At 39.6% G+C, this 16,511-nt stretch overlaps 1 protein-coding gene across 3 annotated transcripts in view; it reads right to left on the bottom strand.

Moving 5' to 3' along the window:
* The window catches only part of SNX1 (sorting nexin 1), a 41,054-nt gene that overhangs the window by 18,500 nt on the left and 6,043 nt on the right, over positions 1-16,511 (bottom strand). For all 3 annotated transcript variants that reach the window (XM_049611739.1, XM_049611740.1, XM_049611738.1), the window contains exons 2-4: positions 6,963-7,071; positions 979-1,106; positions 364-430 (exon numbers count right to left, since the gene is read on the bottom strand). In XM_049611739.1, coding sequence (XP_049467696.1) covers positions 364-430; positions 979-1,106; positions 6,963-7,071 — 304 coding nt within the window. The remainder of the gene's footprint in view (positions 1-363; positions 431-978; positions 1,107-6,962; positions 7,072-16,511) is intronic.

Genomic DNA, 16,511 nt, shown 5'->3' with positions numbered 1-16,511 from the left:
TTCTGGGGCACCTGGCTGGCTCAGTCAGTGGAGCATGCAACTCTTGATCTTGGGGTTGTAGGTTCACGCCCCATGTTGGGTGTAGAGATTACTTAAAAATAAAAGCTTTAAGAAAGAATTCTAATAGTATTTAAAGTCTCTGATTTTTTTTTCCCAAAAGCAAAAAAAAAAGCCTAATAAAGTACTAGGTAACTACTATTTCTAGCCTTAGAAGCATAGCAAGGGGAATAATCTTACAGGAGAGGGAATGATGAAGCACTTCACATTTGCTAATTCAGCTCTAAAGGTAACCATGTAGAAACTGGCTAGCCATGTTTTCCTTGGCCACATCCTAACATCAGAAGGATGTTCAAGTACACTTACCTATCTTCTCAGGATCAGTTATACCAACTGTCAAATCAAATTGGTCTTCCTGTTCTTCTTCCTCTAGCTTTTAAAGAGAAGACAAACCATGAGAGTTAATAAACAAAAAAGGCTGTTAATTTTGCCCTGTACTTACCTTGTTTCAATATAACAACATTAATTTATATCCTTCTACACATCAGTGTTAAGTTCTGTCCATTTCCAATAATTCCAATGAATCAACCTCCACAATTTTAAGGTGAAGATTGCTCAAAGGACTTTGTTACATCTATTCACCTAAAACCTTATTGTGATCATAATAAATAATTACTAGATTTTGGAAGACTTGTGTTTGTTGGGCTAAAGAGGGAATGAGGAAAGACTATACTCTTGAATATGGGAGCTTCAGACATTAAGTATCATTAGTGTTCACTGAAAGCCTCTGTGTTATCCTCTGGGTAATAGACACTCTGACCAGGAAAGAGTTCTTTATTGGATTTTGGCTGTCCATTAACCATAAAAGTCTTCTTCAAGAGTCATAAATATTTTTTCAAGGTTCATAGTCAACTGAACTTTAGACTGGCAACACAGTCCTAAAAATCCAAAAGAAACAAGACCAATAGCACAAATTCTCACCTCCTCATAGCTTGTCTGGGGCTTAGAAGAATTTGTGGCTTCCTGTGGAGGAAGAGAAATCAGCGCTTTGGCTGGCACCTTCTTCTGATTATTTTGTGTACTGTCCAGGGAGAGCTCCACTGTGGCATCTAAAAATAGTTGATATTTTACAATGCAGATCCATTATGGGTCTCTGATGGCTAAACTTCAGTTCTATAGGCTAAGACAAAAAACAACAGCAACCACTCGCCATACTTACACGTTTTCAAACTAAAAGAGTGAGAGTAGAGAAATTTGACCCAGGTGAACAGAACAAGGGAAGAAGTTTTTACATAGATAAAAGGGGAGAATGGTAAGGGAAGTGCTCTTTTGGCACTAGTTTGGCAGAACAATCTCTCCCGTTTCCAAATACAACTGCTTAGCTATCCTCTCCTACATAAAATTTAGGCAAGAATCAGGTATTAAGCAAAAAGACTACATAGCCTAAGTCAGATTTTACTTTACTAATTAGGAATTTACTTTACTATTTTACTTTACTATTTACTATTACCAATTTACTTTACTATTAGGAATATTCCCTGAAAACCCTACATAAACTCTATTTATTCCTGTTATAACTGTTTGTAAAAGAAGAGTGAGTTCAGCTAGAGTTAGATGTACTGACAGCAAAAAAATGACATCAAAGGAAATCAGGAAAACCGTTAAGCTAGAAAAAACAGACCCAAAATACAAACACCGTAACACTTGGGAAAAGACACTATTCGTCACACCTGAGATTGGCAATGTTGTTTTAGCACAGTTTTTGGGTTTTTTTTGTTTTTTGTTTTATAATGTTTATTTATTTTTGAGACAGAGACAGAGCGTGAACAGGGGAGGGGCAGGGAGAGAGGGAGACACAGAATCTGAAACAGGCTCTAGGCTCTGAGTCGTCAGCACAGAGCCCGACGCGGGACTTGAACCCACGAAGTGTGAAATCATGACCTGAACCGAAGTCGGACGCTTAACCGACTGAGCCACCCAGGTGTCCCCCCCCCTCTTTTTTTTAATGTTTAGCACAGTTTAAGAATTGTTTACAGGGGCACCTGGGTGGCTCAGTCGGTTAAGCGTCCGACTTCGGTTCAGGTCATGATCTCAGAAGTTCGTGGGTTCAAGCTCCTCCTCGGGTTCTGTGCTGACAGCTCAGAGCCTGGAGCCTGCTTCAGATTCTGTGTCTCCCTCTCTCTCTGACCCCTCCCTGCTCACACTCTGTCTTGTTCTCAAAAATAAACATTAAAAAATTGTTTACAATTATACTTTTAGATCATCTTGCAAAGATTATGTTTAACACACGCTATCCAAGGGGGATAAAAAGATGTTGTAATATCTGAAAATCTTTCTAATAAAAACCGTTAAAAAAATAGTGCTTAAAATTGCTTTTGTCTATCTGGGAAAATCTCAGTTGAGCACAACAACTCATTCCGTAAGTGTTCTAGAAAGGGGATTTTAAAAGAGCATTATGTACCATTTTTAGACATTAAATTTTTTTTGACTAATAAAAAGAATGCACTTTCAACTTGGAGCAATAGAACTAGAAGTTCAAAACCTAAACAGCTAAGATTTTTTTCCTTTTTAATAAAGAAAAACATAAATAACTACTTGGGTTTAGCCTGATCAGTAGACATTCAATTTTACTCTTAGAAAATTCAAAGAAAGCTATTTGTTTTTCTTTTCTAGACTTTCCTTGGAGCTAAAATGAAACCAGAGATGGGGGTCTATAAGGTATAACTAAGTCCTAGATCAATGTTCTAATCATTAAATATGAATCATGTCTACAAACATGGATGTCACACTGTTGGAACCTGGTAGCTACAAGAAGGTGGCTATGTAATCTGACCCTGGTGTGGGTGTACAAAACAAAAAAAAGTACACATGATAAACGTCACAGGGTGGCAGGGCTCTTTGGAGCAAGCAACCAACTGAAGTATGTTAAAGTTACACCATGTAGGCCCCAAGTAAATAATTAAGTTAACAAATGTGTTTGGAAATGAAACAGGAGGCACTTTTTTGAGAGAATGTGCACATGCAAATCGAAGAGGGGTAGAGAGAGAGAGAAAAAGAGATAGAGAGAGACACTACCAAGCAGGCTCTGCACAGTCAGCGTGGAGCCTGATGCAGGGCTCAAACCCACAAACTGCAACATCATGACCTGAGCAGGAAGTTAGATGCTTAACTGACTGAGCCATCCAGGCACCCTGGAGGTACTTCTTATTTTAAACCTTTCACTTATTAAGTGCTACTGAAAGCCTTTTGAAGAGCTATGTATCTTTTACTGATATTCATGTGACAAAGATGCCTAATCTTATGTTAGAAAGTGGTTGTTTTTTTTTTTTTTTTTCCCCAGGATGTCTGGGTAGCTCAGTTGGCTGAGCATCTCACTTGATTTCAGCTCAGGTCATGATCCCAGGATCATGAGATTGAGCCCTGTGTTGGGTTCCTCACTGAGTGTGGAGCCTGCTTAAGATTTTCTCTCTTTCTCTCTCTCTCTCTCTCCCCACCCCCCCACCCTTCTCCCCTGCTTCTTTCTCTCTCTCACTAAAATAAAAAAATAAAAATTAAAAATTTTAAAGAAAGGGGTTTTCTCTGCACTCTTGACAAGAGTAATGGAAAAGCCTTTGTGCTCCATCACAGAGACTCAGATTGTCACTGAACTAATCATGTGGAAAATAAACCCAGAACATTTATTTTTTTTTCTCAACGTTTTTTTTTTTATTTTTTATTTTTTATTTTTTATTTTTGGGACAGAGAGAGACAGAGCATGAATGGGGGAGGGGCAGAGAGAGAGGGAGACACAGAATCGGAAACAGGCTCCAGGCTCCGAGCCATCAGCCCAGAGCCTGACGCGGGGCTCGAACTCACGGACCTCGAGATCGTGACCTGGCTGAAGTCAGACGCTTAACCGACTGCGCCACCCAGGCGCCCCTAAACCCAGAACATTTAAATCTCCATAATCCATATCTAAGACACCTGAGAAGCTACTCAAGTCCTAAATTAAATGTCTCATTACAGGTATTCCTTTCATGTTCCTTTCTTAGTAGTGAGGCAGGTACTGGCTGCTTATGAAAACAGTAGTGGATCAAACTAAATCAGAATCTTCATTACTCATAAATATGTCCGTGATAAAGATTTCCTACATGTTCATGTACATAAAATCCAGCCATAGGGGTAACTCAGTCACACTAAGATTTCAAGTCTTCTTATAAGGAAAGATAATATGAATGTTAAGGACCCAGAGAGAACCCCCCCTTTTTTTTTTAAATTTTTTAATGTTTATTCATTTTTGAGAGACAGGGAGAGACAGCATGAGTGGGAAGGGGCAGAGAGAGAGGGAGACACAGAATCCAAAGCAGGCTCCAGGCTCCAAGCTGTCAGCACAGAGCCCTCAACACGGAGCCTGACGGGGGGCTTGAACTCACGAACTGCGAGATCATGACCTGAGCCTAAGTCGGACACTCAACCTACTGAGCCACCCAGGCGCCCCGAGAAAAAACCCTTTTTAACCTGCCATATAACTAAAGATAATTCATTAGATAATTGCATTTCTCCTCCAGTAACTTTATCCAAAACAATTACTACCAGAATGAACAGTGTGCACTTTTAAGTTTCAGAGATAAAAGGAATTGGAAAATCTTCTAATAAATCATTAAAGTCATTCTAACTTCTCTTTCACGTCTTTAAAAACAATTTTTTTTTAATGTTTATTTATTTTGAGGGAGAGAGAGACAAGCGTGCAAGCGGGGGAAAGGCAGAGAGACTGACACAGAATCCGAAGAAGGCTCCAGTCTCCAAGCTGTCAGCACAGAGCCCAATGCGCGGCTCAAATTCACGAACTGCGAGATCATGACCTGAGCCAAAGTACAACGCTTAACTGACTGAGCCACCCAGGCACCCCACTTTCACGTCTTTTAAATTTCCTACCAGAGTTCTAATGAGAGGACCTTCCCAAGATGTTATCCTCTGCCCTCCCATGTCTCCCTTGGCTCACCACTCTTCTCTGAGTTGCTCACTCTAGGAAAACGACTCCTGTGAGTTCCGTTCCTCCCTCTCTCCCCAGGTCGAGTACCACAATTCAAATCACCTCCTGGGCATTTTCCTTTGCATTTCAAATTTAAAATATCTAAAACCCAAACTCACTTTTCCCTCAAAGCCAGTTTCTTCTTTCAGAATGTAGTTCTCAAAATGCTCATTTTCTTCTTAATCCTTGGATTTGAAGCCTTTGACTCCATCTTCAATTCCCATTTTTGGATGTCCATTACATCCAATCACTAACAACAACAACCAAATTTTGTTGATTTCTCTTTTGAAAAGTTTTCACCTTTCCCTTCCCATTTATATCCTCTTATTTTTGGTCATTGCCATATCATTCTCTTTCTTTCTTTCTTTCTTTCTTCTCCTTCTTCTTTTCTTTTTTTGAGAGAGAGAGGGTGCAAGTGAGTGAGGGGCAGAAAGACAGAATGAAGCAGGACTTACCAGAAGTGGGGCTTGAAATCACCTGATGTGGGACTCGAACTCACTAATCATGAAATCTTAACCTAAGCCAAAGTCAGATGCTTAATGATTGAACCACCCAGGTGCCCTGCCATTTCATTCTTAAGCAAATCTGTAACTGCCTTCTGAAGTATCTAGTTTTTCTCTACTGCAATCCATTTTATATAGTAATTCCACTAGATCAGTCTTCTTAAAACATTACTTTACCCATATCACTCTATTTTTTCTTAAAATTTATTTATGTATTTATTCAGAGAGAAAGTGCATGTGCAAGCAGGGGAGGAGCAAAGAGAGAAAATCCCAATCAGGTTCTGCACGGTCAGCACCGAGCCTGACATGTGGCTTGAACCCATGAACCAGGAGATGAAGACCGAAGCCCAAATCAAGAGTCAGACACTTAACCGACTGAGCCACCCAGGAGCCCCTGATATCACTTTCTTTATTCAAAATGGCCAGTGGCTCTTAGTTGACAGTAGGATGAAAATTCAAACTGTAATTATTACTGATGTCTAAAAGCCTCCCAAACTACATTTCAAGCCTTATCTTCCAGGGCGTCTCTAAGAACTCCCTGCTCTGGTTCAAGTTTATTGACTGGCTTTCAAACTTACCTGCCCAACCATTAGTACTGTTTCTCCTTTTTCTCCTACATAAGTTCTGCTTCTTCCAGGAAGTCTTCCAAGGTCACTCCTAGCCAGGGTTTCTCAATGTGGGCCCTACTGACATTTTGAGCTAAATAATTTTTTTGTGAGGGCTTGTCTTGTGTATTACAAGGTTTTTAGCAGCACTTACATCCTCTATCCACCAGATACTAATAGCACTACCAGCTGTGACAACCAAAAATGGCTCTCACCATTGCCAAGTGTCTTCTGGGGGGCAAAATCATCCCCTGCTGAAAACAGGGAGGCCCTCTCAACAAATAATTATTAGGCCCAAAATGTTACTAGTGCCAAGGTTAAGAAACCTCACACCATACTAATGTTTTTCAAACTTCAGGCTGTGGTTCTTTGGTGAACTATGAAATCAACTTAATGGGTTGTAAATAGCAGTTAAAAAAAAAAAAAGGAGAAACAACAGAAAATTTCAGATTGTATTGTAAAAGCAAGTCACTTAATAAAATTTTGTTTCAGTTTTATATAAATATGTATATATTTTGGATTATGACACAAAATGTAATTCTTACTATGAGTCTTGGTCTTAAAAGTCTAAAGCTACTACTTTAGTCTGATCTCAAAGATCTGAGACTTAGTATTTCTAGCATTCTTGCCACATTTATATTGTTTAGTAGCTTGTTTAACTCGATCTGTATGTTTATGTCTTACTCCCTAAACCTGTCAGAATCTTGATAGCAGGGACTATATTCTACACGATTTGGAATCCTCCATAACCATATCCTTATGTGGAGTTATGTTTCCAATATACATCTTGCTTATTAACTCAGCAACTTAGAAGACTTCTAGTGTAAGTTATGAGTCCATACTTGCCTGCAAAGAGATCCTGTGGTTCTTGGTCTTGTTCCTCATGGATCCCATTTTCTTTGGAGCCATTGTTGATGGGAAGGGAAGCAACTCTCTTTGGAGACTGGGGCTTACTCTGAAAATGAAGAGACACTCTGAATAAAACAGTACCATTAAAAACAAACTTAAAAAGCGACTTTTAATGCATCCCTCAATTGTACCCCCAGGTGTTTAGGGAAGACGGGCCCACGATTCAGTCAGTTCAATACGCAGCAAATCATCATTAGTGATGTAAGTAGTGCCCAATCACAGAGCTAAAATAAACTCACAGATTTCAGGGTTAATTTCTAACACCATAACCTTGCTGAAATGCCCTATTCCAAAGCATATGATACTGACATGGGTATGTGTACACAAGATAATTTTCAAAAGAACCTATCCAAATGCATTTCTCCTTCTCACTTGATGACCTTTATTCTTTCAAATGCTGATGGGGCACACTCTAGTGACCAGTAAACCACATTGGAGTGCAGAATTAAAGCTCTGATCCTACCTTATGGTGTGGCTGTGACTAAACTGTTCACAGAAACCCAGTTGGGTAGATAATCCTGACCCCATGACAGGCAAAGGAAGGTATGACATTTTATATCTAATGCTGTTCATAAATACAACTTATCTGATAAAAAGATAATTTTATCCCTAAATTACACAGACATAATTTTCAACCACACCCATGCCAGGCTACCAGAATAAAAACCAGTCACACTTAGCTTCCTGGGCACATGGTAAAAATACAGTCAGTTGATGGCCTCTATCAAAAGCTCAGTGATCACCCACAAACAAGGGTTGGGTGGGGCCCCAGACCGGTACCAGAGCGAACAAAGCTGGATTGTGCAGAACATGAACAGAACGCTGGGAATCTGGCTTCAAAAGCCATGGTGTGGTATTGCAGCGTTTTGAAGTCAAACCCCAAGGCCAAATCAGTTAAAAGACCTGATTTAAGGAATCTTTTATGAAACATTTCCTTAACAAATCTGAGGGAGTTTGTTCCTCAGAAACAGGCCTTTTCTGACCCAACAGAAAATGTAAAATGACAGATCTATTGGGTACTGTGAATTTGCCATGCAAACAGCTCAGTCTCAATACTGGGGCCACCCTCAGGCAAAAAACTGCTACCAATATGTAGATTTATGTTAACAAACAATGCTCCTACTGGAACTTTTCTATGCTAATAAAAGTTTAATGAATACTTAGTTGCATATGCTTAAATGTTATACCAACTCAAAGACAGTGATCCTGTTTTCTAGGTGCTTAAAACAACAAAAAAATTACCGCAAATAATAGGGCAAATAACTACAAATAATTTGCCCTACTAAATAGGGCAAATTACTACAAATAATAGGGCAAAGCAAAATCCATGGTTCCCTTTTGCCTCATACTTTGCCAACTACTTTCCTACATACGTATTTCCTTTCTATACATACTCTAGTGCTCTTGTACAGCATGGGGATCTCACAAAAAGCCATCTGATTTTTTTTTTAAATGTTTATTTATTTCCCAGAGAGAGAGAGACAGAGTGCAAGCGGGGGAGGGGCAGAGAGAGAGGGAGACACAGAATCCGGAGCAGGCTCCAGGTTCTGAGCTGTCAGCACAGAGCCCTACGCGGGGCTCGAACTCATGAACTGTGAGATCATGACCTGAGCCGAAGTCAGTCGCTTAACAGACTGAGCCACCCAGGCGCCACAGCCATCTGATTTCTTTTAATTCAATTCTCACAGATACCAGTCATCTCCAAATGGAGATCTAGGAGAGATTAAAGCTTGTGGCACATTAAGGGTGTGTGTGTGTGTGTGTGCGTATATACATATATATGTATATACACACACATATGTATATATATACATATACATACATAATACATACATATACGTATCCAAATGTAATTTACTAGTTCACCAGGGAGACTAAAGCAACAGGAAAGGCACAGGTTAGAATTTAGCCATTTAAAAAAAAAAAAAAACACCTAGATTAACACATTCTTGTGATATGGAGATGAATAAAACAAGCTCTCCATTTCTGATTCATCTAAAGTCGGAAGTTTAAACACTAAGAACAGTTTCTGAAGCAATGTTAGAACACCAGCCTGCCTTTCCTTATAATAATCAGAAAAGACAGACCCAGAACATTCCAAAGACAACCAGAGCATGGCTGCCTGCCTCTCTTCCTCCCCCAGATCCCCTTTTAAGCCCAAACCATAAGTCACTTGACTAGAACTGTGACATGAGCTAAAAACAAAGACATGTGACATGTGCTAAAAACAAAGACATGTGCTCCAAGTATGCTAGGTATGCTAGGTAACAACTACCTGTGAGAATAGAAAACTCCTCAGATATACTCTGGGATTCCATCCCCCAAATCAAACTACTTCCAGCTGAGTTCAAAGAAAGCTGAAGACAGACTGATTACTGTATTTGCTACCCTATTCTTTCCTCTGCAGTTCTTTTACAAAATTAATCTTCTATGTGTGTAAAGCTTTGTATTCCCCACCCCCCCACCCCGCACCATTTGAGCATTTTTTCACGTCATCAAGAGTTGAACAAAAATCGCACTTTTAGTGATTTAACTCTCTATTGTATGGGTATACCACAACATAGTCATCTCCCTAAGGAGGGACACTTACAGTTTACAGGTTTTTATCATCACAAATAATGCTATGACACTCATCCCTATACATAAGTCCACATTTGATTATTTCTTTGGGATATATTGTTTTTAATGTTTATTTTTGAGAGAGAGTGAGCGTGAGCAGGGGAGGTGCAGAGAGAGAGGGACAATGGATCGGAAGTGGGGTCTTTGCTGTCAGTGTGGGCTTGAACACACAGCCATGAGTTCATTACCTGAGCTGAAGTTGGACACTCAACCAACGAGCCACCCAGGTGCCCATCCTTGGGACAGATTCTTAGGTAGAATTATTGAACATAACATTTTCAAAGGCTCTGCTAACCTGCCTTCCACAAAGACCACCAATTTATATTCCCTCCCCTACAACGTGTAAGTGTCATACCCCCAGCAACATTTAGCACTCTCTATTTTTCTTCAAGATTTTATTTTTAAGTAATCTCTACACCCAACATGCCGCTTGAATTTACAACCCCAAAATCAAGAATCACATGTTCTACAGACTGAGCCAGGCAGGCGCTCCAAATTCTTTCTCTTTTAAAAACTGTTTGCCAGGCTGATTGGTGAAAATTATTTAAAAAAAATTTTTTTTAATGTTTATTTTTGAAAGAGAGCGTGAGTGCGGGAGGGACAGAGAGACAGGGAGACACAGAATCAGAAGCAGACTCCAGGCTCTGTCAGCACAGAGCCCGATGCAGGACTTGAACCCACAAACCAGATGCTCATGACCTGAGCTGAAGTCATATGCTTAAGACTGAGCCACCTAGGTGCTCTCTGGTGAAAACCCTTGTTTCCATGTGTTTACTGGCCATTTGAACCCTACTTGTTGTCTTGATGTTCTTTGCCCATTTTTCCATGCTAAGTCAACATTAGTCAGATGTACACTTTTCTTACATAAGTATCCATAAGTTTATTTAAGTTTCTTACATAACCCTCTCTCGGGTATATCATATAGCACGCAAGTTTGTCTCTTTTTGTATCTGTTTTATTTTTGGCTTTACCAAATTTATTTCAGTTGAATGATCTGGATTGGCATTGGACAAACTAAGCTTATTTCTTTAGGCTGGGGAGTACCAGTACCCAGGTGGCCTTTGAGGCATAATATTCTCAAATTGTACTTAAAATCAGATTCAGTAAAAGTTGAGACCTATTTTTAAGGATAAGAAATGGACATAATATCCCACATTCACAAAGAATTGTTAACAGAAAACAAGTCTTCCATGAGACTAGGGTCTATAATAACAGCTTGTCATCAAAATAAATACCCACCTGGGCATAATAACACATTTCATATGTTATGCCCAAGGTTAAAAGTCTAATATTTTTTTCAATAAATTTTTAAAAAGTTTTTATTTATTTTTGAGAGAGAGAGAGAGAGAGAGAGAGAGAATGTGAATGGACGAGGGGCAGAGAGGAAGGGAGATAGAGAATCCAAAGCAGTTTCCAGGTTCTGAGCTGTCTGCACAGAGCCCAATGTAGGGCAAGATCATGACCTGAGCAGAAGTCAGACGCTCAACCAACTAAGCCACCCAGGCACCCCAAAAGTCTAATCTTTAATCAGTATTATTAAGATATAATTTACATTAAGAAGCTAATTTTGGGGGTGCCTGGGTGGCTCAGTTGGTTAAGGGTCTGATTTGATTTCAGCTCAGGTCATGATCTCACAGTTTGTGGGCTTAAACGCTGCATCAGGCTCTGCACTAACAGCATGGAGCCTGTTTGGGATTCTCTCCCTCTTCCTCCCTCTCAATAAATAAATAAATTAAAAAAAAAAAAAAAGCTAATTTTGAATCAAGATTATAATTTCAGAAAGGACTCATTTTGAGGGAGGCGAGAGGCACACTGATTATGCTGAGCTGCAAAATGAATACTAAAAATAAGCTTTGCTTTATAATTCATATTTTAAAAACCTCTTGTCAGTAAATCACAAAACATTCCATTTTTTTTTTAATCTTTATTTTTGAGAGAGAGACAGAGTACGAGTTGGGGAGGAACAGAGAGAGAATGAGACACAGAATCCGAAGCAGGGTCCAGGCTCTAAGCTATCAGCACAGAACCCCATGCAGAGCTTGAACTCACAAACTGCAAGTTCATGACCTGGGCCGAAGTCGGACGCTTAACCTTAGCCAACTGAGACACCCAGGCGCCACTTCATCTTTTTGAAGGGGGTTAAATTTCTAGGCAATAGATACAACTATTTTCTGTGATGAAAACAGTATGGTTGTGATATAGTTAGTAAAGTAAGACAACAGCCTTGCCTACCTCCCCATCCCCCCAACCTTCTCCTTTTCTGAAATAAAGGAGGCATTCTTTCTTTAGTGACAGAATCCTAGGCTAGGCTATCCAACCCCTGCTGCCTCCTTTAGGCTGTTAATTCTATCGGGTCATTTCAGTGATACTCCTGTTTAAAAGTTCAAGTACTTCTGTTTATAATTACAAGACACACAGACAGCCTAATCTAACTCTCACAGAGGCACTAGAAAGATCTGCAGTGACAGCACTTGTGCTAAGAGCAAACAGGTATTCCTCACCAATTACCATCCTCAAACCATGAGGCCAGGCCACAATGTTCTCAGCTCAGGGAAGGACAGACCTGGGTTTGCTATCCCCCACAGCTGACATAGTCATTCAGTCCTGAAAGGTACTACTATGATTCTGGTAACTTCCCTTTAGGTTAACCAGTTGTGATTCTTCCTTATATTGCTCAACTGCTCTTTGCTCCATGTAGAAGCCTTGCATTATTCAAGAGACCCCAAAAGGGTAGTACTGTTAAAACCCTCAAATGCATTTAGAGGTCGAATCTAAATTAAAAGCTAAGGTAACTGTGCTTCTGGAGAACTACAGTACTGATTTTCTGGCAAAAAAAAAAAATTAATAATTTAGTAAGGCAAGGTAGAGCTACAGAATCGTGTGATCATACTAATGTAACAAGGCAAGGATGATTAGGAAAAACCTATGCCCAGAAGTTACACCCACATAACAGGGCAATCATCAAGTCTTTAAAAGTCACCCCTGAAGACCTTGGCATGAAATACTGATCCATTTACCACCTCTGCATCCATGGAAAAACAAGCTAAGTGGCACGGCGCATTCACTTTCTATCCCTACTGCAACACAAATTTAACAGTTTAAACAATGCAAATTTATTAACTTACAGTTTTGTACAAGTTAATACAGGTTTCACTGGGCTAAAATCAAGGTGTTACCATGGCTGTATTCCTTTGTGGAGATTCTAGGGGGTGAATCTGTGGCCTTGATCTTTCTAGATTCTAAAAGCTACCCACATTTCTTCCCTGATGGCCTACTTCCTCCAACTTCAAAGCCAACAATGGTTGCATCTCTCTGTACCTCTCTTCTGTAGGTACTCTTTTTCCATAGTCACTTTCTGACACTTTCATTTTAAAGGATCCTTGTCATTACACTGGGCTCACTCAGATAACCCAGACTAATTTCCCTACCTAACGGTCAGCTGACTAGCAACCTTAATTCCATCTTCAACCTTAATCACCCTTTGCTCTGTAACCTAATACATTCTCAGCTTCTGGGATTAGGATGTGGACATCTTAGGGAGGCAGCAATTATTTTACTTACCATACCCACTTCCACATGTTTCAAAAATGGCACAGATGCTGTAAAAGCTTCTATACTTGGGAGAATGGAATTTACTGTCCATTGGATTTGGGAACAGAGTGCATCTTACTTTACAAGCTGATTAAATATTTGATTAACCCAAATGATACCACAATATTACCCCCTTTACAGTTGAAGGAGTTAAAGTAGGGGAATTCAGGAGGTATCTGTGAATTTAGATGGGGATAAAATTACAATTTCCTTTTCACTAACCTCTACCTGAAATTGAGCATTATCTTCAATTACAAAGATAGGCAACAAACCATAATAGTAATAGCAATACTTGAGACTATAACTAATAGAAATCAGATAATTTTATTTGACATTAGTTATTAAAGTTCCCAAAATATCATTTATGCTCATCTCTATTTACAAATTAATTATGGTGGGGCACGTGGGTGGCTCAGTTGGTTGAGTATCCACCTTCGGCTCAGATCATGATCTTGTGGTTCATGACTTTGAGCCCCGCTTTGGGCTCCCTGCTGTCAGCACCAAGCCTGCTTGGGATCCTCTGTCCACCCTCTCTTTCTCTTTGTCCCTTCCCTGCTCTCTCTCAAAAATAAACATTAAAAAAATTATGGTAGTTATTATACCTATCCTTAGATTTTACTACATAAAGCATTAAAAATCACATTACTAATATAAAATTGTTTTAAGCTTTTGCTAACTGCATTTCTGTGTAATTGGTTTCCTTTGTAATCTTATGTATTTTATACACTTAAAAACATTCTGAGGATGGATCCACAGACTTCACCAGACTAATGGGTCCATGACACAAAAAAGGTAAAGAACCTCTGAGCTAGTCCCTCTAAGACTATGAAAATAAAAAGGGGAAGCCAGAAGGGTGGGGAAAATGAGAGACATCAAAGTGAAAGGGCATACCATGGTCTATCAAAATTTAGCTACAGACAATCAACTGAATTTTCTGGTGTAATTTCCCTACTAAACTTTTTGCGTTTCAAGCTAACATAACTTAGAAGGGCCCAGAAAACTGCTGTAGGATCAGAGTTCTAATGAGTGCATTAACTTCTATTTTGAAAAAGCAAACTCAGTTCAAATGTGCTCTGAAAGCAGAATGAAGTTCCAGCTGTCCATCTGACTAAGCAAGAGAATAAGCCAGAAAAAGTTGAGCAACAGGCTTTTCCTGGAGATGAGATACTTATGGCTACTTGCTCTAGTAACTGTCAACTACTCATTTATTTATGCCAACGGTTACTCAAGAGTACGGAGAAGCTTTGAGTACCAAGAGAAACTGGAGTTTCTTTTTCCTCTCTCCCCTCCCAACCAAAAAAAAAAAAAAAAAAAAAAATCACAAATGGCTATGTCATAAGAACTACCCTAACACCTGAATAAGCAAAGGAGCAGCAGCTCCCTACAGAAACCAGAAGTCTGACTGCAACCTTTATTGCTTCTCTCATAAGCCCCAAACTTGAATTTCAAATACATTTTAAGTTATTAATCATCTTTAAAAGTCTTCTCTCGTCCCTCTATCTCCAAAACTGCTTTGTAAATACTTTTGTTAGTTTTTCCTGCATCACCTTGAAAACTAGGTTAACTGCTAGTACAATTCTACGATCAAGAAATCAATGATTCTATGTACTTCAAGAAAATCTAAACTTAGTAGTAGTAAAACTTGCTTACAATTTGAGCTGAGCATTAAAAACGAATATCTGGATATAACACCAGTTGCTGACTTTTTCAAGAACATATGTATCAGATCAGTGTCAAAAATGTGGAATTTCAACTACTGATCTTTCAGTGCCAAATATGACCACCTAACGTGATGTTAGCTCCAAAAACAAGTGTTTGAGACAACATGCCTATAGAAAATACTATACACTAGAGGAACACTTATCCATGACTATTTGTTATAACTACACCATCAACTAAAGAAACTAAGCAATAAACTGTTGTTTATGGGGAGCCTGGGTGGCTCAGTCAGTTAAGCATCTGACTTCAGCTCAGGTCATGATCTCAAAGTCTGTGAGTTTGAGCCCCGCTTAAGGTTCTGTGCTGACAGCTCAGAGCCGGGAGCCTGCTTCGGATTCTGTGTCTCCCTCTCTCTCTGCCTCTCTCCTGATCATGCTCTGTCTCTCTCTGTCTCAAAAATAAATAAAAACATTAAGAAAAAATTTAAAAATACTGTTACATAGGGGCAGCCTGAGTGGCTCAGTTGGTTAAGCATCTGACTTTGGCTCAGGTCACGATCTCACAGTTCGTGGGTTCGAGCCCTACATCGGGCTCTGTGCTGACAGCTCAGAGCCTGGAGCCTGCTTCAGATTCTGTGTCTCCCTCTCTCTGTGCCCCTCCCCTGCTTGCACTCTGTCTCTTTCTCTCTCAAAAATAAACATTAAAAAAATATTAAAAAAAAGTTTTTTTTAAATACTGTTACATACATTAAGTCTGATTAATAATAAAGATATTATCGGGGCGCCTGGGTGGCGCAGTCGGTTAAGCGTCCGACTTCAGCCAGGTCACGATCTCGCGGTCCGTGAGTTCGAGCCCCGCGTCAGGCTCTGGGCTGATGGCTCGGAGCCTGGAGCCTGTTTCCGATTCTGTGTCTCCCTCTCTCTCTGCCCCTCCCCCGTTCATGCTCTGTCTCTCTCTGTCCCAAAAATAAATAAAAAATGTTAAAAAAAAAAAAATAATAATAATAAAGATATTATCAAGAAATTTACTGAGAACATGTTACATCCTTGGGAACAGCCACCATGTATTTTGTAGAACAGAATTAAAATATTAGCCAGCTAAACTACCAATCTCCTTAGAGCTTTTAGTTAAAACTACCAAATTCTGTCCAGATCTAAAGAAGTTATCCTATAAGCATACAAAAGGAAATAGACTGGTTTGGGGATTGTAAAACAGTGATGTTATGGAAAATAGTAGGGAGGTTCCTCAAAAAATTAAGAATGGGGGTGCCTCAGTCAGTTGAGTGTGTGACTCTTTACTTCGGCTTGGATCATAGTCTCAGGGTTGTGGGGTTGAGCCCTGTGTCGGGCTCCATGCTGAACTGGAATCTGCTTGGGATTCTCTCTCCCTCTGCCCTTCTCCCCCGCTTGCTCTCTAAAGTAAAAAAAAAAAAAAAAATTAAAAATAGAACTACGATATGATCCAGCAATCCCACTTCTGGGTATATATCTAAAAGAAATGAAAGCAGGGTCTTGAAGAGATATTTACATACCCATGTTCCGGCAGCAGTATTCACAAGAGCCAAGAGGTAGAAGCAACCCAAATGTCCACTGAGGAATGAATGGATAAACAAAATGT

The sequence above is a fragment of the Panthera uncia genome (assembly GCF_023721935.1).
Source record: "Panthera uncia isolate 11264 chromosome B3 unlocalized genomic scaffold, Puncia_PCG_1.0 HiC_scaffold_1, whole genome shotgun sequence".
Lineage (NCBI taxonomy): Eukaryota > Metazoa > Chordata > Mammalia > Carnivora > Felidae > Panthera > Panthera uncia.
The sequence above is the reverse complement of the archived record's forward strand: the minus strand, read 5'-3'. Positions and strand labels throughout refer to the sequence as shown.